The sequence below is a fragment of the Salvelinus alpinus genome, chromosome 33 (genome assembly GCF_045679555.1).
Source record: "Salvelinus alpinus chromosome 33, SLU_Salpinus.1, whole genome shotgun sequence".
Taxonomy (NCBI): Eukaryota; Metazoa; Chordata; class Actinopteri; order Salmoniformes; family Salmonidae; genus Salvelinus; species Salvelinus alpinus.
Genome location: NC_092118.1, coordinates 5,384,720 through 5,410,028, shown reverse-complemented (window position 1 = coordinate 5,410,028; position 25,309 = coordinate 5,384,720). Strand labels below are relative to the sequence as shown.

The following is a 25,309-nucleotide window of genomic DNA, read 5'->3' as shown; positions in this document are numbered from 1 at the left end:
TCCTGGGAGGCAGGGACAGATGGACTAGACAGGCTGAGGAATGAGAGCAGCAGCACACAGGAAAAGGAAAGTTGGAGCCAAACCTCTTACAGTACACTGGGCTTTCACTGTTGGGCTGACTGGTTTCATTGTCCAGAGGGATATAGAAGATGTGGGAAAGCTGTTCTTCCGGCTGTTCTTCCGGTATATCTCTGTCTCCAAATGAGGTAAATGTATGTTGTATGGACAACCGTATTAAAAACTCATCAAGTTCAGAGTAGGGATGATGTCACTTTACTGTTGTGTGCTGGCTTTCATTTAAGAATTTTTCTGGAATTACTGTTAGGGCTACACATACTGTAAGTATATTAGTTAAGTATGAAGTGAGGGACACAAAACAACACATTCACCATGGACAATGTAGGGTTTATTGATAACATATAAAGGGAAGTGCACAACAAAAAAGCATGATATTTTCCATGCACATTTTGAAAACTTAAAACGGTTGAGCCCTATTCACCTCATGTAATGAGGAAACTAAACTAAAAGCTAACATGCATAAAACATTTGTCTGACCCTGCGGTACATAATGTGATACGTGAATGATTTAACATGTTCAAATTACTCATGATCACAGCACTTTAATAATTTGTTCAACTTGATACATTTTTAAACCATATAATGGAAATGTTCTTGACAGAATTGTATTGACCTGTAAGATTTTCCTACATGACACCCAAATATGGTAATGCCCCCATCAGTGTACAGCAGCAACCTAATTTGCAAATACTTTTCATTGATATTGATTAGCTTCCTGTTTCAAAAGTGCAAAAACCTCCTACAGCATGTCAGTAAAAGCCCAACCTCCTATAGTCAGTGCCTTTCAAAATCCCAACTTAGCTAAAATCAAGGTGTGGGCCAAATTAGCCGTTTCACTTGAATTCTCCTGTTGAACACCCATTAAACTGTAACATGGAGCTATCAGGTAGAACCGACTGCCCTTCCAATTTAGAATCAATGGAATGGAAACAACCTAGCCTTCACGTTTCCTCTGCGGGATTGTCTGAGTCAAAACACAGGAAGAGACATTGATATCTCCGGTAGCGCTGACCTTAGTAGTGTACGTTTCAACTGAAATGACACGAGCCTACCAAATGAGCTAAACTACTTCTATGCTCGTTTTGAGGAAAATAACACTGAAACATGCATGAGAGCACCAGCTGTTCCGGAAGACTGGGCGACCACGCTCTCCGCAGCCGATGTAAGGCCTTTAACCACGTCAACATTCACAAGGCTGCAGGGCCAGACGGATTACCAGGACGTGTGCTGCGAGCATGCGCTGACCAACTGGCAAGTGTCTTCACTGACATTTTCAACCTCTCCCTGTCCAAGTCTGTAATACCAACATGTTTTAAACAGACCACCATAGTGCCTGTGCTCAAGAACACTAAGGTAACCTGCCTAAATGACTACGACCCGTAGCACTCATGTCTGTAGCCATGAAGTGCTTTGAAAGGCTGGTCATGGCTCACATTAACACCATTATCCCAGAAACCCTAGACTCACTCCAATTTGCATACCGCCCCAACAGATCCACAGACGATGCACTCTCTATTGCACTCCACACTGCCCTTTCCCACCTGGACGAAAGGAACACCTATGTGAGAATGCTATTCATTGACTACAGCTCAGCGTTCAACACCATAGTGCCCTCAAAGCTCATCACTAATCTATGGACCCTGGTACAAACACCTCCCTCTGCAACTGGATCCTGGACTTCCTGACAGGCCGCCCCCAGGTGGTAAGGGTAGGTAACAACACAGCCGCCACGCTGATCCACAACACAGGCGCCTCTCAGGGGTGCGTGCTCAGTCCCCTCATGTACTCCCTGTTCACTCATGACTGCACGGCCAGGCACGACTCCAACACCATCATTAAGTTTACCGATGACACAACAGGGGTAGGCCTGATCACAGACAACAATGAGACAGCCTATAGGGAGAAGGTCAGAGACCTGGCCGTGTGGTGCCAGGACAACAACCTCTCAACGTGATCAAGACAAAAAGGAGATGATTGTGGACTACAGGAAAAAGAGAACCGAGTACGCACCCATTCTCATCGACGGGGCTGCTGTGGAGCAGGTTGAGAGCTTCAAGTTCCTTGGTGTCCACATCACCAACAAACTAACATGGTCCAAACACACCAAGACAGTTGTGAAGAGGGCGCATGACAAAACCTATTCCCCCTCAGGAGACTGAAAAGATTTGGCATGGGTCCTCAGATCCTCAAAAGGTTCTACAGCTGCACCATCGAGAGCATCCTGACTGGTTGCATCCCTGCTCGGCCTCCGTCCGCAAGGCACTACAGAGGGTAGTGCGAACGGCCCAGTACATCACTGGGGCCAAGCTTCCTGCCAACCAGGACTTCTATACCAGGCGGTGTCAGAGGAAGGCCCTAAAAAGACTCCAGCACCCTAGTCATAGAATGTTCTCTCTGCTACCGCATGGCAAGCGGTACCGGAGTGCCAAGTCTAGGTCCAAGAGGCTTCTAAACAGCTTCTACCCCCAAGCCATAAGACTCCTGAACATCTAGTCAAATGGCTACCCAAACTATTTGCATTGCCCCCCCTCTTTACACCACTGCTACTCTCTATCATCTAAGCATAGTCACTTTAATAACTCTACCTACTACCTCAACTAACTGGTGCCCCCGCACATTGACTCTGTATCGGTACCCCCCCTGTATATAAGTCTCGCTATTTTTATTTTACTGCTGCTCTTTAATTACTTGTCACTTATCTCTTATTCTTATCCATATATTTTTTAACTGCATTGTTGGTTAGGGGCTCGTAAATAAGCATTTCACTAAGGTCCTGTTGTGTTCGGCGCATGTGACTAATAAAATTTGATTTGAAATTGCAGTTGGTCTCACGCCTTGACTGGTTTGTTAAGCTTTGTCTGGGACGATTCCTGGTGTGACTTCACATTCTGGCGTTGGAAAGGGAGAACTTGGGGGGGGGGGGGACATGAACCCAATTCAGCTTTAAAGGACTTACAAGGCACAATGGGTGACGCAATGTGTCATCTAATTATTGTGTCCTTGGCCATTTGGAAGATGCTTAGAATAAAATGTATCACATAAGCCTAGTAGCCTATAAGCTACTGCTCTGTTTTCATTGTTGCCTTCATCTCTTTCCTAGGGTTCCACAAGGTCATGGAAGGTATTGACAAAGCCATTGAGATGGGCTATAACCCTGTCAAGGTAAAAGATCAGAGTCCTCCTCAACTTTGTTCATTTGCTGGTTCGTCCAAAAAAGCTAGCTGTAGGTTGGAAGCCATACTTGTCACGATGTTAGGTTCAATGTGTGTGTGTGCATGTTTTCGCTCTTACATGTTTGAATGCATCGGACGGTTGGTTTGAGTGTGTTGATACTCATTCCCTATGGAAAGCTTTCCCTCCATAGTGTTTTAATGCATGGTTTGTGTTGGTACTGCATGTAGTCAGTCAAAACACACAGATTCGTGCAGTTTTGGCAGCTCTCTGGTGGACGGCTTGTAGCTACTAGCACTGACTTGGCTGATAACTACTTTATTGTACTTACTATTACTGTGATATGTGGTTGTGTAGCACATGGGGATGTGTGAAACTTACTCCTCAGCCTGAAGTGTCCCCACTCGCTAGCTTTTCACATGGCACCGACTAGTAAGACGCTTCAGGAGGGCGGTAACCATGTGTTAGCAAGACAGAGGTCCCGAGTTCGCGCCATGTATGGACCGAATCGGGAGGAGCTGTACTCGCTACGCAAGCAGCGTGATGTCCTTTACAGTTGTCACCTATCTATCTTAAGATGAATGCACTAACTGTCACTCTGGATAAGTGTCTGCTAAAATGTAAATGTTGCTCACTGCTGCACACTGCCCTCTACAGGTCAACTGTGTGGTCATGCGGGGCCTCAACGAGGACGAGCTTCTGGACTTTGTGGCCCTGACGGAGAAGAAGCCTCTGGAAGTACGCTTCATTGAGTACATGCCCTTTGACGGTGAGTGGACCTTTCTTTAAGACCGTTGCCACCACTGCGGAGCTGTGGTCGAGATGGAACATTCCCTGTCACGTCAAGAGTACTTCTCTGACGTGACTGGAGACCGGCGTTTCAATCCCTGTATTCACCCTCCCCACTGTTTCTCCCACTTGCCTGTCTCCCTCCTTGATTACCTTACTGTCTGATTTAAAGTGTCAAAATACCACATACACAAAAAATGCACACAATGACAATGTTGCCATTTTACTGCATAGTCAAGTTAGTTTTTTTGCAGAAGGAGAACAGTCATCGTCTCAGTATTTTCAATTCCCTTAAATAGACTAATACTTTACTAATATTTCCGTCATGATGCATTTTAAATTGCTGTAATTTTGAAATAATAACAGACTCTTAATCATCTACCTTTATATTCAAATTGTAGACCTCGTTTTACATAGGCCTATGTTTGTATGGGTTCAATGCAGTCTCACACTTTCAAATCAAACTATTATGATTATTGTTCCTTTACGAATAGGGTTACTAATGAGTTTACAATTGGCAGTTTCTAGAAATACTGAAGATAAAGCGATAGCACCAGTTTGTTAGCTAATCTCCTCGCTCTTGTTTTCAAAATAGGAGATTAGACAGGGTGACAGAGGTTGGCATTTAAACCCTCTCACCCCATTTAGATACTTTAAAAAAGTAATTCCTTCATTTTTTTATGTAAAAACATGATTGGATTGTAAATGCAAGCATTTCGCTGATCAGCGATTACTTCAAGGAAGGCAAGAAAATGAATTGTTTTCCAAACAGCCTAAGAGGCTTGAATTTGGTCTTCAATAGATATATCATCACTGTTCAGAAACACATGGTAACCAACAGTGTTTAATGTAGAGTGAGAGTCTCATGACACGTACTATACAAGTTTATCCTCAATTAGACTTGGGTGCAAATAGATTTGGTTTTCTTTAGGTATGCTTGATTTAGCTTGCTCGGCCTCATTGAACCAATAGAACTGTCCAAAATGTGAAAAACCAACCCCCCTGGTGTGCCGGGAAGCACAATCAAGCGCACAAAGTATTTTGAGAGAAAATAAATAAGATTTCAATCATGGTCTGTCATCCACATTGTGAATACACCTCTAGACTAGAGCATTCACTCCATTCTGTTAACCTCTGCTGCCTCCTGCAGGAAACAAATGGAACTTCAAGAAGATGGTGAGCTACCAGGAGATGCTGGACCGCATTAGACAGCAGTGGCCCAGTTTGGAACAGCTTCCACTCGGAAAGACGGACACAGCCAAGGTTCCTCTCTCCCCCCCAGCCCACTCTAATTCCCACAGATAATCTCTAAATTATTAATCTGCCTCATCTCGCACCTGCGACTCGGCTAAATTAAATATTCAATGTCCCGGGTCCGCCCAGGAACAAATTATGATGACACGTTATCTATTTCTGCTACATCAGAGATGCAGTACTTCCCACAGTGTGTGCTGGTTGCATTAATTAATTAATTGTTTAGTTGACGGTAAGTCACATGGTTGTGCAAGCTAAATCAGATGCTAATGAATATTTCAAGATATAGTGATGCCTGAAAGCAAAGCTGGTCTCTTTTGTAATTATCTTGAATGCTGGTCCCAGATCTGTTTGTGCACTTCATTGCTCATTGTCAAGCCAAACAGACTGTCACTCAGGCTAATGATCTCAATGACCACATGTACATGCGAACAGTATTCCCGGATAATAGTTCATATCCCGGTTAAGGTCTTATTTGGGATAAGCTGTTTACATGCACCTTTGATATCCTGCTCACGAGTATCCTTCTACTCATGAATAAACAGAATTTTCCTAATTTAGGTTAATCTGGTTTAAATGGAATAAAAGCTAAAAATCTAGACACTGACTGAGATGTAGACTAATTAAAATATGATTTTAATAATAATTGCTGTAAAATTATAATTTTGTCTAGGAAAGATCAGTGGAGAAATGTTATCTCTTAAATGTGAATGCGTGGTTGGGGGATCGCGTGTAACATGCTATGCTGGTATGCTACACTTCCATGCAAGCAGTCTTATCAGAAACATGTTTCATCATTTTCTCAACTTTTCATTTCCTTAAAATCAGGTCAAATTTATGGCATTTTGACATTTTGCACAGGGACAATCTTTGCACTGTTTTGGAGTCAATGCGTTTTCTCTTCGATCCCTAAATGTCCTCACTCAGAGAATAGCTGAATTGGAACAGACACATTTACATTCATTCTATTGATTTAAGACATTAGTCTGTTGAGCACTGCTTTATTTAATCTTTTAGGGCAGCAAGTTATTACAGAAGAATAGCTGCATCTAACTATAGACAAGTTGATGAGCAAATGGCCTACCAAATGTCGGAAATTATAACCATAAACGTATCTAAATTAGGGGTCAAAGGAGCCTAAGCCGATACAGTCCGGTATAGAGTCTCGGCAAAATAAATTATGCAATTATTATGGTTGATTGAATGTGCACAGACATCCTACTTTTTGAAGTAATTTGTTTAACTTCTCAGAATAAAACATAATCACAGAACACCCATGATACGATGCTAAACTGAGCCTGCGCAGACCGCAAAAAACAACAGTAAATGGGTATCCCGTCTAAGATGAGCATATCGCAGGCATCTTATCTGGGTTTATAACCGGGATAGAAGCTTATTTGGGTTATTGTAAACGGGATATGATGTTTGTCAACTTAAAAACAGAATACTTGAGTGTCCCGAAATAATAATGGGATATTGGTGTGCATGTAAATGTGGTCAGTGTCTGTTCCAAATGACCTTAGTATAACAATCACATATCCTTTCCTGAACAGATGTGCTATATAAAAACTAAAAGAACAGAAATCCATAGTCCTTACATATTTTTATTTATTAGCCAAAGGATAGGCGCAGATGCGCAGGGAGACAGAGTAAAGCGATGAGAAATGCTTGGGGATCGACTGTATGGGGTTACGTAGATGAGGGTGTTACCACACTAGCAACTTGCGCTGTAAAATCAGAGTTCGACAAAGAAAGCAGGCTGGGGCTAAGATTACCTTAAACCATGTTCTTACGATCTGTTCTCTGCTCCTTAGACATTTAAGGTGCCAGGCTTTCAGGGCCAGGTGGGCTTCATCACCTCCATGTCGGATCAATTCTGTGGCTCCTGCAACCGACTACGCATCACGGCAGACGGCAACCTCAAGGTGAACAGCCCTTGTGCGCATGTAGAGCCCGTGTGGCTCAGTTGGTAGAGCATGGCGCTTGCAACGCCAGGTTTGTGGGTTCATTCCCCACGGGGGGACCAGGATGAATATGTATGAACTTTCCAATTTGTAAGTCGCTCTGGATAAGAGCGTCTGCTAAATGACTTAAATGTAAATGTAAATGTAGACAGTGAAGGGGTGACTGGGGGTGTGTGGACGTTTGTGTACTTACATAATCGCAGACAGTCAGTCGCCCATGTGTGTGTGAGATTACGTACATCAGGGTTCCCCAACTCGCGCGCCAAATTTTGCCTGTGGGTGGTTTTATTTGTCACCCCAAGTTTTCTGAGCAAATTCTTTTTTTTATATACACTACCGTTCAAAAGTGTCTAGTTTGAGAAACGGACGCCTCACAAGTCTCAACTGGCAGCTTCATTAAATAGTACCCTCAAAACACCAGTCTCAATGTAAACATTGAAGAGGCAACTCCGGGATGCTGGCCTTCTAGGCGGAGTTGTAAAAAAAAAGCTTAAGATGGGCAAAATAAAAAAAGAACACTGGACAGGGGAACTCTTCCTAGAAGGCCAGCATCCCAGAGTCGCCTCTTCACTCTTGACGTTGAGACTGGTGTTTTGCGGGTACTATTTAATGAAGCTGCCAGTTGAGGACTTGAGAGGTGTCTGTTTCACAAACTAGTTGTGCACCGGGGTCTCCCACTCCTGTTTCGATTCTGTTTAGAGACAGTTTGCACTGTTCTGAGACCCCAAACTTTTGAACGCGTTTTTATTTTTACTATTTTTAAGGCTTCTTGGGGTCAATTTGCAGTGTTAAAAATAGATTTTTGTATTATGTTCCGGGCCTCCGACCATCTGCACAAGAAAAAATTGGCCTGCGGCTGAATCTAGTTGATGCCTGATGTACTTGCATCAGTTGTGTGTGTTAGTTACTCGTCCTTTGTTCTGTCCCCAGTGTGTGTGTTAGTGACTACACCTTTTTCCCGTCTCTAGGTGTGTCTGTTTGGGAACACGGAGGTGTCCCTGAGGGACGTTCTGCGCTCTGGAGCTTCTGACCAGGAGCTGCTGGATATCATTGGCGCCGCTGTGGGCAGGAAGAAGAAACAACATGCAGGTAGTAAGAGCACTTTACCTTGGGTATATTCATTAGTGCACACCGTAGCAAAACATTTTGCAATGGAGTACTTTTTGGGCCACAAAAGGAGTGTTTCTTATTGGACAAGTCCCTCCCCATTTCATTCTTAGTGAATATAAAAATTAGGTGAATGCTTAAATATTTTTATTATATGCATTTGTTTTATATATATTTTTAAAATGCATATCCCACTCCAACTGAGACACCCTCAGAGAGTGGGGTCACAGCCAGGGTCTGCCAATATCAATGGCGCAATTAAGTTTAAGTGCCTTGCTCAAGGTGCACGTCAACAGATTTTTCACCTTGTCGGCTCGGGGATTGTAACGAGCGATGTTTCAGTTACTGGCCCAATGCTCTAACCACTAGACTATCTGCTGCCCCAGGTTTATTACTACTCTTATAATGCACGGTTAGTTTTAACTCTGTTTAATGAGAACCTAACGGACAACTAGGAAAAGCTCGAACCAAGTTAATTCACCCAATGAGTCAAACAGCTGAAAAGACAAAGTACAGGTATTTATTCCCCCTGTTACACAGTCTCCTCCTTTTCTCTAAACACTACGTCTTTGTTGCATGTCAGGAAGTGAAGTGATGTGAGTAATAAACTGTTCCTTCATGTGATCTGACCTCGGCCCCCATTCCTCACTTTTCCACCCTCATCAGTGACCGCAACCATGTGATTGCCTTTCCCCTTACTTAGTAACATTCCCCTGGCTCTTATCCAACCTCCAGTGAACCCACCATATATATTCCTCCTACATATAACCATTAACTTCTGGTGTAGCATGTATTTCAAATTACAACCCAACAGTCCCTCCTATTTGAATAGTAATTCCCATACTGTTCAACATCACAAACTTTGAAATGATTTGTAAATAAACAAAAAGATGAACCATGATTAACATGTATACATTAACATGTTATACATTGTAGAATAATTGTGAAGACATCAAAACTATAAAATAACACGCATGGAATCATGTAGGCACCAAAAGTGTTAAACAAATATTTTTGATTCTTCAAAGTAGCCACCATTTACCTTGATGACAGCTTTGCAAACGCTTGGCATTCTCTCAACCAGCTTCACTTGGAATGCTTTTCCAACAGTCTTGAAGAAGTTCCCACATGCTGAGCACTTGTTGGCTGTTTTTCCTTCAATCTGCGGTCCAACTCATCCCAAACCATCTCAATTGGGTTTAGGTCGGGTGATCTGATGCAGCACTCCATCACTCTCCTTCTTGGTCAAATAGCTCTTACACAGCCTGGAGGTGTGTTGGGTCATTGTCCTGTTGAAAAATAAATGATAATCCCACTAAGCGAAAACCAGATAGGATGGCGTATTGATGCAGAATGCTATGGTAGCCATGCTGGTTAAGTGTGCCTTTTTGAATTCTAAATAAATCAGTAACAGTGTCACTAGCAAAGCACCCCCAACACCATCACACCTCCTCCTCCATGCTTCACGGTGGGAACCACATGTGAAGATCATCCGTTCACCACTCTGCATCTCAGACACGACGGTTGGAACCAAAATTCTAAAATGTTGACTCATCAGACCAAAGAACAGATTTCCACCGATCTAATGTCCATTGCTCGTGTGTCTTGGCCCAAGCAAGTCTCTTCGTCTTATTGGTGTCCTTTTGTAGTGTTTTTTTGTTGTTGCAGAAATTCCACCCTGAAGGCCTGATTCACGCAGTCTCCTCTGAACAATTGATGTCTGGTACTTGAACTCAAATAGATTTTGATTTAACACTTTTGTTGGTTTCTACATGATTCCATACGTGTTATTTCATAGTTTTAATGTCTTCACTGTTATTCTACAATGTAGAAAATAGACAAAATAATGAGGTAGGTGTGTCCAAACTTTTGACTGGTATTATACATTTCAACATCAATGCCCTCAGAAGATGATATCCCAACAATGTTACCAAGGTAACCCCTGCTACTACTAACACTGCATACTTCAAAATACTCCTCATTTGCGCTATAGTCCAGTTCCATGCTGTTACTATAGCATCCTTCAGCACTACTACCGCTCCTTCAGCCACTGTCCCTACAGCGACTGCTGTGAGAATAGTTATTGCATTGAATCTGTCTCCTGCTCTCCTATTGCCTTTGTGGTAAACTGATAGATCTAGGACTGAACCTTTCAGGTTCTCCCTACCTCAAACTTTTCCAGATGCACAATTGAGAGCATCCTGGTACGGCAACTGCCACTGGTCTCTCCAGAGGGCTGTGCGGTTTGGCCAGCGCATCACCGGGGGCAAACTGCGTGCCCTCCAGGACACCTACAGCATCCTATGTCACAGGAAGGCCAAAAAGATCATCAAGGACATCAACCACCCAAGCCACGTCCTGTTCACCCCACCCCTTTGTGAACACCCTCATTACAGTGTAACCTTTGGGTCCCAACGGTTGATAAGCAGCCACCTTCTGACACTTTCCGTTTACCGTCACTCGGTCCCAATCTTCTGGGAGATATGTCAAGTGTTAGCTGGCTGTTATGAATGGGGGAGATATTAATAGTGTTAGAAGCTGTCCAACCTTATAAAACTCAGTCACATGTTTCTTAATCACACTCTGCAGGAGATGTGATGCTATTATTACAGCAAACTTCCCCTTCGGTGATGTGGCCTGCTGTATACAGGGTTCTGTGGCTGTTCTTTTAAGCTTTGTACCTTCTGTGACAAACCCATCACTAAAAGTTGACAATAGTGTCTGAAAAGACAAAACTGTCTCTGCTACTCCCCATGATCTGGGTATGTGTGACATTCAGTTTGACTTCATAGTAGTCTCTAGTTAGCTGTCCTTCCTCTCCTATGAGTTATCCCCTGTAACAATATACATAGAGGAGTGGTATCGTTCACCAGAGACTCTTACCCACTTCCTTAATTTCTTAGCCACACAAATATCCGGCCGTCATATGAAATTCTGCTTTCCCAATTCCCTGTAATGTTAACGCCTTGGTTTTTGGGACTCCACAGAATACACTGATGTCGGTCCTGCCAGACAGTGCAGCTAACACCCTTATGCAAACATTCTGTCTCAAACACATGCCCCGCATGTACCTTGCTTCCGGCCACAAATACATTTGCAAATGAATCATTAATCATTCCATCTAACCCATAACACGTTAGTCACTACCGCTTCTCCACTTTTATATAATTATAAACACACTAAAACATTCAAGTCAATTTCCAACAATCCCTCTGGAACAATGATCATTCTGATGTTCCACGACACTTAGAAAACATATTGACTTGAACAGGGACAGAGAATAATTTCACACCACCCTTAATGCCAACGAGACTGGGGAAAGAACCTTCCATCCGTTCTGTTTTATGCCAATGGGATGCTAGTTTCCTTCATTCTCGGGTGTCAAAGCAAGACAGACTATGTGCCTTGCACGTAATTAATTGTACTGTGTCGCCATATGTATTGATGCACTTTAACATTAGGATTGTGATAACAATGGTAAAACTAAACCCCTACTATCAAGTACCTCATGCTTAGCTCAAGCTATCATCTAGTGGGTTCTCTAACCTCCCTCTCGGAGGACACTAAAAGATGAGGTTTGAAGGAAGGAAAACCCTGCCTAGACAGTGCACCGTCCCCTCACTTTGTGCTCTCCTCCGTTTGCTCCTTTCCAAACCATAATTTAAACATTTGATAAATTATCCAACCCAAATTTAGAAAGACTCCACGTGAAGCACTAAGGACTGCCAATCACTCAAATTCAAGACCTCCAACTTCACACACACCGACACTGTCAGAATTTACATTTACAAACAGGGAACACATACAGGCATGTTAACGATAGATCGGTATCTCAATGCACCTGAATTTCCCAGTGTGTAGACCTCCAAAATCAACCTGATAGCCCAAATAAACAGTTTAGAGCAGTGGTAACCAACCTTTTCTGAGTCAAGATCACTTTCGCAGTCAAAAAGCAAGCTGAGATTTACATTAACATCACACAAACAGTTTTGTAAGAATGAGGTTTGGGCAGTAGGCCTTAATACATTATCAAGGGATATTGGCTATATGATTGCCCTGCCAAAATTGCTAATCAGACCATATATTTCAAAACTCGTGCTTTGATAACAAAATAGATCAGTTGGTTTAGCACTTGAGAGGCACTGTGGAGCATGAATTGAAGTAATTTGCTTTTTTATTTAACTGGACTGATGGTACCTGCATCTGATGGTCAACGAGATCAAATCACGACATCAGTGATCTTCAGGTCGAAAAGTCGGCGCTCTGGAAAGATGCCCGAGTTTCCAACTTGGAATTCCGAGTTCAAAACAATTTTTCCCAACCGCCTCTCACTGTCCCTGCTCTCTCCTTCCTTTCCTCCGGTGAGACTGACCAGAGAGAGGGGACACCATCTTCCACCCGATGGCGAAACTCGAGTCGCACCGCATCTGCCTCATGCACAAATTCATGTTGTGCCCAGAGAAAGTTAAACATTCCTTAATATTAAAATCGACACGACGAGCTGCTAATAATAATAATAACACGCCGGGCTATCGATACTTGGCTACTCATTCATTGCAGCTGCAGCCCGAACGGATGTATGGAGAAGCGGTTTTGTAATAGTGTTGAATAAAAATAGTGACAGTGCTGAATATAAACTTAAACATGAACTCACTCATAAAAACAGCAGCTCTTTGCTGTATTTGTTGACAGTCTCTCTGTTGTCATGGTTTTAAAAGTTATTAAATCTTACATAGGCTAGTAGCCTATTAAACTTGGGAACTCTGTAGCCACGGTGATTTGACCTATCCGATTGGGCAGCGCAGTAGGTGCACTCGATTTAGTCACAGATTTGCAGGTCCGCCGGGTAGGCGGAGTTTGTCTCATGGGAACACTTTGCTACCCGGTGCGCAGGACTTTTGAATCAAGTGCACCTACCGGCAACAGCTCAACACGATTTTTAAAAAAGGAGTGAAAGCCTTTATTGTTTGTTGGCTTTTCTACAGAAATATTTGGTGATCAACTAGGAGTGCCTTGATCGACCGGTTGGCGGCCACTGGTTTAGAGCAACCCTAAATCAATTTCCGGGCACAGGTGACCACCCCCCTTCCTTCCCGGCACACTTCTTCTGGCGTATCTTCATTTTCTTCTGCAGATAGTTCATATTCCCAACGGCTCATACGTTTCATGCATATCACAGTTGATGGCCATTGATAATGTCCTGATTTCAATATCTGGGGAATAATCAGATTTTCCCAAGCCAACGAATCTCTCACCTCAGCAGTACCACCATTCTGTACAGTCCATTCTGTCTGGTCCTTTTTCCCACCAGTATACCAGCAGCATGAGAAAAGTTTGGACGCGTCTCTCTCCATGCTCGGTCTCAGGACTCATGCCGCACTTCTGCCGCTCGCACACAGGTTGCTGGCTCGGACTCAGGTCTCAGTAGTAGTAGTGCAGAACAGGGCCGTAGTGAACACCAATTCTTCAGCCATTTGGGGGGGGTGAAGCTCACACTGTTCTCGTCGTATTATTCCTTCCATGCATATAGATAACATCAGTAGTCACTATCGCCATAACTTCGAGAGAGATCAGACCAAAACAACAGTTTGAGGCATTTCTGATTCAGAAAATCCAAAACTATTTACTATGTGACAAATTATTACTTAATTCAACATTCCTAAGACTAATGTCAAAGAGCATACCAACACACTGTTGAAGCCAATTTCTAAATTGGCTTATTCGCCCTAATCATACTGGCGACCTCACAACAGAGTTACCGGGTCAGGGAGTCAGAGAGCTAACCCTTAGGGAGAAATCCCGACCATACAGCAGACCCGATCTGGTGAGATTTGTAGCACGACAAAAACTTAAGATCCAAAACAATAACAGCTATACACTTCTTCATATTATACCTAAATCTCATCCAATGTGTGTCCTTTCCAGTGAGGTTGAAAAGGATCCAATTTCCCACCAGAAAGTCAGGACAAAGGTCGTTCAACCAATGTATGAACTCAGCAAAAAAAGAAACGTCCTCTCACTGTCAACTGCGTTTATTTTCAGCAAACTTAACATGTGTAAATATTTGTATGAACATAAGATTCAACAACTGAGACATAAACTGAACAAGTTCCACAGATATGGAATAATGTGTCCCTGAACAATGGGGGGGTCAAAATCAAAAGTAACAGTCAGTATCTGGTGTGGCCACCAGCTGCATTAAGTACTGCAGTGCATCTCCTCCTCATGGACTGCACCAGATTTGCCAGTTCTTGCTGTGAGATGTTACCCCACTCTTCCACCAAGGCACCTGCAAGTTCCCGGACATTTCTGGGGGGAATGGCCCTAGCCCTCCGATCCAACATGTCCCAGACGTGCTCAATGGGATTGATATCCGGGCTCTTCGCTGGCCATGGCAGAACACTGACATTCCTGTCTTGCAGGAATTCACACACAGAACGAGCAGCATGGCTGGTGGCATTGTCATGCTGGAGGTTCATGTCAGGATGAGCCTGCAGGAAGAGTACCACATGAGGGAGGAGGATGTGTTCCCTGTAACGCACAGCGTTGAGATTGCCTGCAATGACAACAAGCTCAGTCCGATGATGCTGTGACACACCATCCCGCTCCAGAGTACAGGGCTCGGTGTAACGCTCATTCCTTCGGCGATAAACACAAATCCAACCATCACCCCTGGTGAGACAAAACCGCAACTCGTCAGTGAAGAGCATTTTTTGCCAGTCCTGTCTGTTCCAGGGACGGTGGGTTTGTGCGCAAAGGTGATGTTACCGGTGATGTCTGGTGAGGACCTGCCTTACAACAGGCCTACAAGCCCTCAGTCCAGCCTCTCGCGGACAGTCTGAGCACTGATGTAGGGATTGTGCATTCCTGGTGTAACTCGGGCAGTTGTTGTTGCCATCCTGTACCTGTCCCGCAGGTGTGATGTTCGTAACACACCTGTGCAGGTGTGTTACATGTGGTCTGCCACTGCGATGATGATCAGCTGTCCGTCCTGTCTCCCTGTAGCGCTGTCTTAAGCGTCTCATAGTACGGACATTGCAATTTATTGCCCATGCCACATCTCCAGTCCTCATGCCTCGTTGCAGCATGCCTAAGGCACGTTCACTCAGATGAACAGGGAACCTGGGCATCTATCTTTTGGTGTTTTTCAGAGTCAGTAGAAAGGCCTCTTTAGTGTCTTAAGTTTTCATAACTGTGACCTTAATTGCCTAACGAATGTTCCACAAGTGCATGTTCATTAATTGTTTATGGTTCATTGAACAAGCATGAGAAACTGTTTAAACCCTTTACAATGAAGATCTGTGAAGTTATTTGGATTTTTACAAATGATCTTTGAAGACAGGGTCCGGAAAAAGAGTTTATATACCCCAATTTGGATGGGGTCTCCTCCTTCTCTCTAAACATGACATCTTTATTACTAGACAGGAAGTTAAGTGATACGGGCAACAAACTGTTCCTTAATGTTACCTGACCTCGGCCTCCCATTCCTCACTAAACCACATCTCTCCCTCAGTGCCTGTCAACGTGATTACCTTTCCCTCACTCAGTACATTCCAAGGTTAATTGACTCCACCATATACACTCCTCCTACAGATAATCATTAACTTCTGGTGTAGAAACCAGACTATGACACTCAATATTTCAATTGGCTAGATACCTGATAATTAACAATATTTAAAAATAAACCCAGAACCCATCAGTGTTACGCCTCAGATATCACTGTTGTTGACAACACACATGACCAAATATTCACTATCTTCCTATTTTCACATTATGCCCCAATAGGGCATAAACAGTGGTGGGAAAAGTACCCAATTGTCATACTCATGATGTCTCATCATAAGTAAAAGTAAAGATGCCATAATAGGGGCATGCACCAACACTCAGTCATAATTTACAAACGAAGCATGTGTTTAGTGAGTCTGCCAGATCAGAGGCAGTAGGGATGACCAGGGATGTTAACTTGATAAGTGTGTGAATTGAACAGTTTTCCTGTCCTGGTAAGCATTCAAAATGTAATGAGTACTTTTGGGTGTCAGTAACAATGTATGGAGAAAAAAGTACATAATTTTCTTTAGGAATGTAGTGAAGTTTAAAGTTTGGGTTAATATAAATAGTAAAGTACAGGTACCCTAAAAACTACTAAAGTAGTACTTTCAAGTATTTTTACGAAAGTACTTTATACCACTGGGCATAAACCAACCTATCTCTTTATTGCTACTGTTAATCCACACATGTTAACAACGTTAGAATATCTTCTTGCTTTTCTAACCATGAATGTGGCTCTCATGTACTTATAGGCAACCTTTTATCACTATCCACATACACTCTATTGCCTCACGGCCAATGTGGCTGGGACTTTCCCTCTTACAGATCTTGCAGGGGAATACCCACACTAGGGACCTATCCTGCACGGGACTTACCCTACACCATAGTGTCACTCATGGATATCACAGAGAACTAGCTCCACTCGATACCTATCCTTATGGAACCTACCCTACACCATATAGTTACGACCGTTACACAATTGGCCTACTGAACAAACTTAGGCTTTCTAGGTCCGTATCCTATAATTGTTCAGCCTATGATTCTCATCACCCCAATATGTCAGAATAAGTGTTAACAGGTGTAGAAACTATGCCTACCTTGTTTCTGGTGCCGGCTCCTGTTTCACTGATTCAGACTCTAGCTTAACTGTAAATCGCTGTGAACCTTGCTCACAGCGCCAACTGTTAGTTTTAACTCTGTTTAATTAGAACCTAACGGACAACTAGGAAAAGCTCAAACTAAGTTTATTCACCCAATGGGTCAAACAGCTAAAAAGACAGACATGTTTCCACCAATACAAGTATTTATACCACCCGTTAGATGGAGTTTCCTCCTCTTCTCTAAACATTACATCTTTGTTGCTAGTCAGGAAGTTAAGTGATGTGGGTAATAAACTGTTCCTTCTCCCTTCATGTGACCTGATCTGACCTCGGCCCCCATTCTTCACTAATCCACAGCTATCCACCCTCATCAGTGACCGCAACAATGTGATTGCCTTTCCCCTTACTTAGTAACATTCCCCTGGCTCTTATCCAACCTCCATTGAACCCACCATATATATTCCTACATATAAACATTCACTTCTGGTGTAGCATGTATTTCAAATTACAGCCCATTAAAAGTAGACTCAGTTAGCAATAGGACATCAGACATCATTCCCAGCAATTGCTGATTAGTGAATAACTAATTTAAATGACACCGACTTTAAGGCCTCTTACATATTCAAAATAACGGTTGTGCTATTATTGATATTTTATATTTTGTCTGCACAAGTTGTTTACACAACCATCTATGTTTTAAACAGGATGTCGTCCCGCTGTGTATCATTTAGCAAGGTTCATTGTTGTATAATGGAGATATCGTAATATGCTGAAAGCTTACTCCACAGCCAGCTTGAAATGTCACTAATAGTGCTATCAAATTTGATCATTTTATATAGCTCAATCAGTTTGTATGTTAAGTGGGTTGTCATGTGTGTTGGCGAGGTAGAGGACCCTGGTTCAAGCCCAGTCAGAAGCAAGTTCAGGGAGGCAGCACTATATGCTAAGCTAGCACAGTGATGCCGGGTATACTGGTGCTGTGACTCAGATCCACAGTGAGCTCAGCTCGACAGCTGGGGATCGAGTTGAAGGCGTGTGTGTAACAGAGATAAGAATGCCTTAAGCTAGCTTGAAATGTCGCCAACGGTGCTATCGAATTGGATCCTTTTCTATAGCTCAGTGTGTTTCATTGGCATCAGAACAGCACCCTCATCACAGAGGATTCGATCACACACTGATGTATACTGAACAAAAATATAAAATGCCACATGTAAAGTGTTGGTCTCATGTTTCATGAACTGAAATAAAAGATCCTAGAAATGTTCCATACGCACAAAAAGCTTATTTCTCTCAGAATTTGTTTACATCCCTGTTAGTGAGCATTTCTCCTTTGCCAAGATAATCCATCCACCTGACAGGTGTGGCATATCAAGAAGATGATCATTACACATGTGCACCATGTGCTGTGGACAATAAAAGGCCACTCTAAAATCTGCAGTTTTGTCACAACACAATGCCACAGATGTCTCAAGTTTTGAGGGAGTGAGCAATTGGCATGCTGACTACAGGAATGTCCACTAGAGCCGTTGCCAGAGAATGTCATCTTAGGTTGTTTTAGAGAATGTGGCAGTACGTCTAACCGGCCTCCCAACCGCAGGCCACTTTTAACCACGCCAGCTCAGGACCTCCACATCCAGCTTCTTCAGCTGCGGGATCGTCTGAGACCAGCCACCCCTACGGCTGCCACCCCGACAGAATAATTTCTGCACAAACTGTCCGAAACCATTTCAGGGAGGCTCATCTGCGTGCTTGTGGTCCCCACCTGGGTCTTGACCTGACTGCAGTTCGGCGTCGTAACCGACTTCAGTGGGCAAATGCTCACGATGTCCACTGGCACGCTGAATAAGTGTGCTCTTCACGGATTAATTCCGGTTTCAACTGTACCGGACAGATGACAAACAGCATGTATGGCGTCGCGTGGGCGAGCGATTTGCTGATGTCAACGTTGTGAGCAGAGTGCCCCATGGTAGGGTTATGGTATAGGCAGGCATAAGCTACGGACAACGAACACAATTGCATTTTATCGAGGGCAATTTGAATGCATAAAGATACCGTGACGAGATCCTGAGGCCCATTGCTGTGCCATTCATCCGCCACCATCATCATGTTTCAGCATGATGGCCCCATTTTCGCAAGGATCTGTACACAATTCTTGAATGCTGAAAATGTCCCAGTTCTTCCATGGCCTGCATACTCACCAGACATGTCACCCATTGAGCCTGTTTGGGATGCTCTGGATCGACATCTACGACATCGTGTTCCAATATCCAGTGGGACAACATTCCACAGGCCACAATCAACAGCCCGATCAACTCAATGCAAAGGAGATTTCGCACTGCATGAGGCACATGGTGGTCGCACCAGATACTGACTGGTTTTCTGATCCACGCCCCTACTTTTTTTTAAGGTATCTGTGACCAACAGATGCATATCTGTAGTCCCGGTCATTTGAAATACTTAGATTTAGTTTGGGCCAATCAGTTGTGTTGTAACAAGGTAGGGGTAGTATATCGAAGGTAGCCCTATTTGGTAAAAGACCAAGTCCATATGTCAAGAACAGCTCAAATAAGCAAAGAGAAATAACATTACATCATTACCTTAAGAAGTGACGTTCAGTCCATCTGGAAAATTCCAAGAACTTTGAACGTTTCTTCAAGTGCAGTAGCAAAAACCAAGCGCTATGATGAAACTGGCTCGCATGGGCGATGCCACAGTAAAGGAAGACCCAGAGTTACCTCTGCTGCAGAGGATGAGTTCATTAGTGTTACTAGCCTCAAATTGCTGCCCAAATAAAAGCTTCAGAGTTCAAGTAACAGACCCATCTCAACATCAACTGTTCAGAGGAGACTGTGTGAATCAGGCCTTCGTGGTCGAAGTGCTGCAAAGAAACCATGACTAAAGCACACCAATAAGAAGAAGAGATTTGCTTGGGCCAAGAAACCCAGGCAATGGACATTAGACGAGTGAAAAGGTGTCCTTTACGTCTGATGAGTCCAAATTTAAGATTGTTGGTTTCAACCGCCATGTCCTTTTTGAGACGCCGAATAAGTGAATGGATGATCTTCGCATGTGGTTCCCACCGTGAAGCATGGAGGAGGTGGTGTGGGGGTGCTTTTCTGGTGACACTCAGTGATTTATTTAGAATTCAAGGCACACTTAACCAGCATGGCTACCTCAGCATTCTGGGGCGCGCTTAGTGGGACTATCATTTGTTTTTCAACAGGACAATGACCCAACACATCAGGCTGTGTAAGTGCTATTGGACCAAGAAGGAGGGTGATAGTGCTGCAACAAATTACCTGGCCTCCACAATCACCCGACCTCAACCCAATTGAGATGGTTTGGGATGAGTTGCACCGCAGAGTGAAGGAAAACCAGGAAACAAATGCTCAGCATATGTGTGAACTCCTTCAAGACTGTTGGAAAAGCATTCCAGGTGAAGCTGGTTGAGAGAGTGCCAAGAGTAGGTAAAGCTGTCAAGGCAAAGGGTGGCTACATGGAAGAATCTAAAATTATTAAATATATTTTGATTTGTTTTCAACTTTTTTGCTTACCACATGATTCCATGTGTTATTTCATAGTGTTGATATTATTCTACAATGTAGAAAATAGTAAAAAAAAAAAAAAAAACTTGAATAAGTAGGTGAGTCCAAACTTTTGTGTGTGTATTCTCTTGTAAAGGATCCCAGGGGCTCCAAAGTCCTCATTTAGTTTTTTTCTGACATGTTGAAATGTAGAATGTTTATTTTTTCTTTTATCTTGCCTGCCTTTTCCATTGAAGTCCTCACAAACTCACTCTTTCTCCCCGTCCCTCCCCACAGGCATGTTCAGCATCTCCCAGATGAAGAACAGACCCATGATCCTCATTGGTGGGTGACACAGCTGTACGTAACTCACTCATTCGCTTCCCCTCTCCTCTACCCCTCCCTCCTTCTCACACCCCCCCCTCTCTCTCCTTCGCTCCCACTCTCTGATCTTCGCTCTCTTTCTAATCTCGTACCCTCAGTCCATTTTTATTGAATTTGATTAAGTGAACCCATAGTTGTACTAGGCTGCTTCTGTGATTAAATCTCCATTTTAAAGTAGTCCATTTCTACATTTTCTACTTCTATGAGTGTATTGGTAGTTCATTAATAAACTGAAAAGGTGCATTCCACTACCTACTGTGCTGGAGTGTGTATAGTCTGAGTGGGCTGATTTACTGCCACTTGCAGTTAATGGAATCAGAGACGGTAAAGAAAGCGAGACATCTCACCGGCACATATTTTCTGGTCACGTCAGGGTGACCGGGGATGGACAATAAGTAGACCAGAGCCAGCAGTTCCCTCTCTCGTATGAACATACCAGAGATTATGGAGAAACTGGGAGAGAGGGAATGCCCACTTACATGAACCTTGAAAATTATATGATAAACGTCTTGAGTCGTTCATCTGAATTTATCCACCATCTTAGATGGAATGTTTGCAAAGGACTATAATTCATTGGCTGATCCCCCCCCTGCTTAGCAAGTCCCACACAGACTTCTCCCTAAATGGCGAAAGCCCTCAATGGCACTGCCCATGAACCCACAGAAGCGACCTCTGAGTGGTGATTCCAGCTGCATCGTATTCTTATGGTGTACAAAATGGGAAACCATGATCCTCTTCTTGGATCGAGGCCTTTTTGACCTCTAAATCATGTTGCAACTTTTTAAATAAAATTACTGATCGAATGGCAGCAATGATGATAATATTGCAATACTGTTTATTTTTTAAATGTTGTCTCCCTAATCTTAATTTCATCCCTGTCTCTCAGACACCACACCCCAAAGGCCCCTGTCCCTGCCCAAGTCCAGAGTCTGCCAGTGGTCCTCTCCCCCCTCGTCTATGTCCCAGATCCTGCGATCCTCACCTCAGCTATGGCCCTCCAACTGTACCACTCCAGAAGTGGAAGTGGCCAACCCAGTAAGGATATATCGTGCCATTCAGGCTACACAGTTTTAACAGTGCTGCCTGATGTCAGCTGTTCGGGAACCCACCCGTGTGGAAGGAGCCCTCAGTGGTTCCATATTGTCAAAATAATCATTTTACAGTGGTGCCGCTTGCTCTAGTGTAGTCCCAGAGAATATGGGATTGATGACTTACTGACAACCCCCAGTTCTCAAACCAAGGCTGCTGATTCTGACATGCACAGAAATGCATTGAGTCACAATGACATAAACTGTCTCAGGTACACACTTGCCAGGAATCCAAACTTAATAAAGAATGCCTCTACAAGGACCCCTGAGATTCCCTCCCTTTGCACACAACTGAGAAACGCTAAAACAGGGCCCCACCTAAGCCAGCATAGCATAAGGCAGTGCCACAGACAAACCTCCAGAGATGACCTTCAAGCCAAACTCAAACAACCCACACAGGAGCACTTGTGGGCGGGCGCAAATTCCTCTGACTTCCCCCAAGCCGGACAACACCACCACTGCCCAACTGACCCACAAAGCCAAGCCTCCATGGTGGATGTGGGCAGCAAATCCCCCACACGTCGAAGCACCACAGCTACCAGTCACCTGGGCCCCACTGCCTTCCGACCTGCTCCGGAATAACCATTTAGCCAAGGGTGACGCAGGCAACATGGGCGCACTCATCCCGCTTTGCAACCTGCTGCCCATATCACAGGCCGTACCAGCGTGGATATGGATACGCTGACTGCGGTCGCAGTGGCAACGTTGACGCTTTACGTCATGTGCAAGGTGGTGAGTCACAACATCTCCATCAGACATCAAGCTAGACACGTGGGAAAAAGGACTTCCACCGTGAGCCCTAACCACTAACTGGACAATGATCTCCACGGCACCAGGTTTGGGGGTCAGTACATACGGTAAAGGGGTGCAATGGAATGAAAACCATATCTAACAAAGTGGATATTCATCAAATCCGTCATGATTTATATTTAATAACAGGCCCACAATGTGGTAACTAAAGTCTGATTTGGATATATTTGGATGTTTTTGCTGTATGATACCTAGAAGTCTTTTTGGGTTTAGAACTAAATGCTTGTGTAAACTGGTAGCATAGCATGCATGCCATATAGAAATTGGTGGTGGTAATTAGTCGTTTTTAAGTGTAATGCAATTGATTGGTGACGATGACATGAACATGTATTGGGGTTTACAAGCATTCTACTCTGATTTTTACCCCAGCAGTGTGAATTACACAAACAATAGCCAAAATGTTTATTTACGCCATTGCAGAAATTCTGGATCTATGGCCATAGGGGGAACACATGCGTGGTTGTTTTGGTCTAACATTTACCTGGTCTATACTATTTTTTTTAATTTAGTTGGTTTAACACAGGTGGTGATTTGATAACTACATTTCCCAAGTTGACTGAATAAAAAATGTAATCGAGCCCCCAACCCTGCATGGTACATCTCCTGTCAGAATCTCACATTTTTTTGAGGATCAGGAAATGCCTCACTGCAAGTCATCCACTGATGACGTCCATCTTAAGCTTAAACTCCATAGACCTTTTCTATGTGATTCAAATCATATTTTCTGGCTGGGAGGCTGTGCCATGACCTGCTGATGATCAGTATTGGTCCTTCCATTGTACCAGATTCTTATGATCAGAAATGTTTCTGTACAGTACGTCTGCAGACCTGCCAACCTGCATGCATTTTGCGTACCAATGCACACAATTAGAGGTCAGTATGCTGGTATGAAAAACAACCTTAAAATACGCAATGCAGCATCTGCAATGTAGTCTGTCTGGAACACAACCCTTGCTTTTTATACAGTATGTCGCAGACCCTCACAGAAAACGTGGGTTACAATTTTTTCTCCAAATCAGTGCAGATGAAGGAATGGTGACAAGGAAGCTACTTTTCAAATAAAACCATTTGGCCCACAGGCCGCCAGTTGGGGAACCCTGGACTAGGGTGTGCGTTAACCTCTCAAACTTAACCCTTGCTTTCAACCATAAGACAATCAGAGTCTACTACTGTTTGCTGCCTCATGTTCTAAGGCACGTGTCAAACTCATTCCATGGAGGGCTGAGTGTCTGCTGGTTTTAGCTCCTCCCTTGTACTTGATTGATCAATAAGGTCACTGATTAGTTAGGAACTAGTCCCCTTACCTGGGTGTCTAGGTCTTAATTGGACACAAATTGAAAGTAAATAATGATAATACACTCGGCCCTCCATGGAATGATTTTGACACCCATGTTCTAAGGTGACACTAAATTAATTTGATAATTTCACACATTAAAGTGCTGTACACTGATTGTTGAATATATCCAAAGTTACTAATTATCATGTGATATCTTTTCTATGTTCATTATTCAGCACTGCGCCTTTGGCATACTAATTGAATAAACAAGTTAATATGTAAACATTGCACTCATTATTATCTATATTTAAAGACCACACCCAAATCTAGTATTTGGTGTAATGCATGTGGCATTTCCTTTTTGTCAAACATTATCCCATGTTTTATGTTACACTGAACAAAAATATAAACTAACATGCAACAATTTCAAAGATTTTACTGAGTTACAGTTCATAAGGAAATGTCAGTCAAATAAAATAAATTCATTCGGCCCTAATCTATGGATTTCACATGACTGGGAATACAGATACTGTATGCATCTGTTGGTCACAGACACCTTAAAAGAAAGCTTGGGGTGTGGATCAAAGAACCAGTCAGTATCTTGTGTGACCACCATTTGCCTCATGCAACGCGACACATCTCCTTCGTATAGAGTTGATCAGGCTGTGGATTATGGCCTGTGGAATGTTGTCCCACTCCTCTTCAATGGCTGTGCGAAGATGCTGGATATTGACGGAAACTGGAACACGTCGATCCAGGGCTTCCCAAACTTGCTCAATGAGTGACATCTCTGGTGAGTATGCAGGCCGTGGATGGGTAGGGCTCGGGCTTCAGATGTATGCCCATGCAGGGCTCTAGCTGTTTTATGGGTTTTCTTTACTTAGATTGGCTTACCCCGGCCTCAGACCATTTTTTAAATATATTTTTTTTATTGCTATAGTGACTCAACCCACACGAATAAATGTTAAAAATCCAGCAAACTCCTCACTGATTGACTTATTTCTGACAAATAGCCCCCACAAATACTTGTCCTGTGTTGTCTTTGCTAATGATCTCTGATCACTGTCCTGTTGCATGTATTAGAGATACCAAAGAGATTAACACTGATCCTCGTATATCGTACAACTTAAATTAATAGCCTGGGCGTTTATTTGCTTAAATCCTTGAACGGAGGCTTATTAGAGACAGGCTTCTATTTCCTTAATGCACACAGCTT

The 25,309-nt window shown here is 43.3% G+C and overlaps 1 protein-coding gene across 2 annotated transcripts in view; it reads left to right on the top strand.

Annotated features, from left to right (window-relative positions):
• mocs1 (molybdenum cofactor synthesis 1) overlaps positions 1-22,176 on the top strand; it is a 53,682-nt gene extending 31,506 nt beyond the window's left edge. The window contains exons 5-11 of one of the 2 annotated variants that reach the window (XM_071380704.1): positions 3,179-3,240; positions 3,907-4,018; positions 5,189-5,301; positions 7,107-7,217; positions 8,225-8,345; positions 20,833-20,880; positions 21,806-22,176. In XM_071380704.1, coding sequence (XP_071236805.1) covers positions 3,179-3,240; positions 3,907-4,018; positions 5,189-5,301; positions 7,107-7,217; positions 8,225-8,345; positions 20,833-20,880; positions 21,806-21,993 — 755 coding nt within the window. In that variant the 3' untranslated portion in view covers positions 21,994-22,176. Of the gene's footprint in view, positions 1-3,178; positions 3,241-3,906; positions 4,019-5,188; positions 5,302-7,106; positions 7,218-8,224; positions 8,346-20,832; positions 20,896-21,805 lie in introns of both variants that reach the window. The other variant, XM_071380705.1, reaches the window with a different exon arrangement.
• The last annotated feature ends 3,133 nt before the right edge of the window (positions 22,177-25,309 follow it).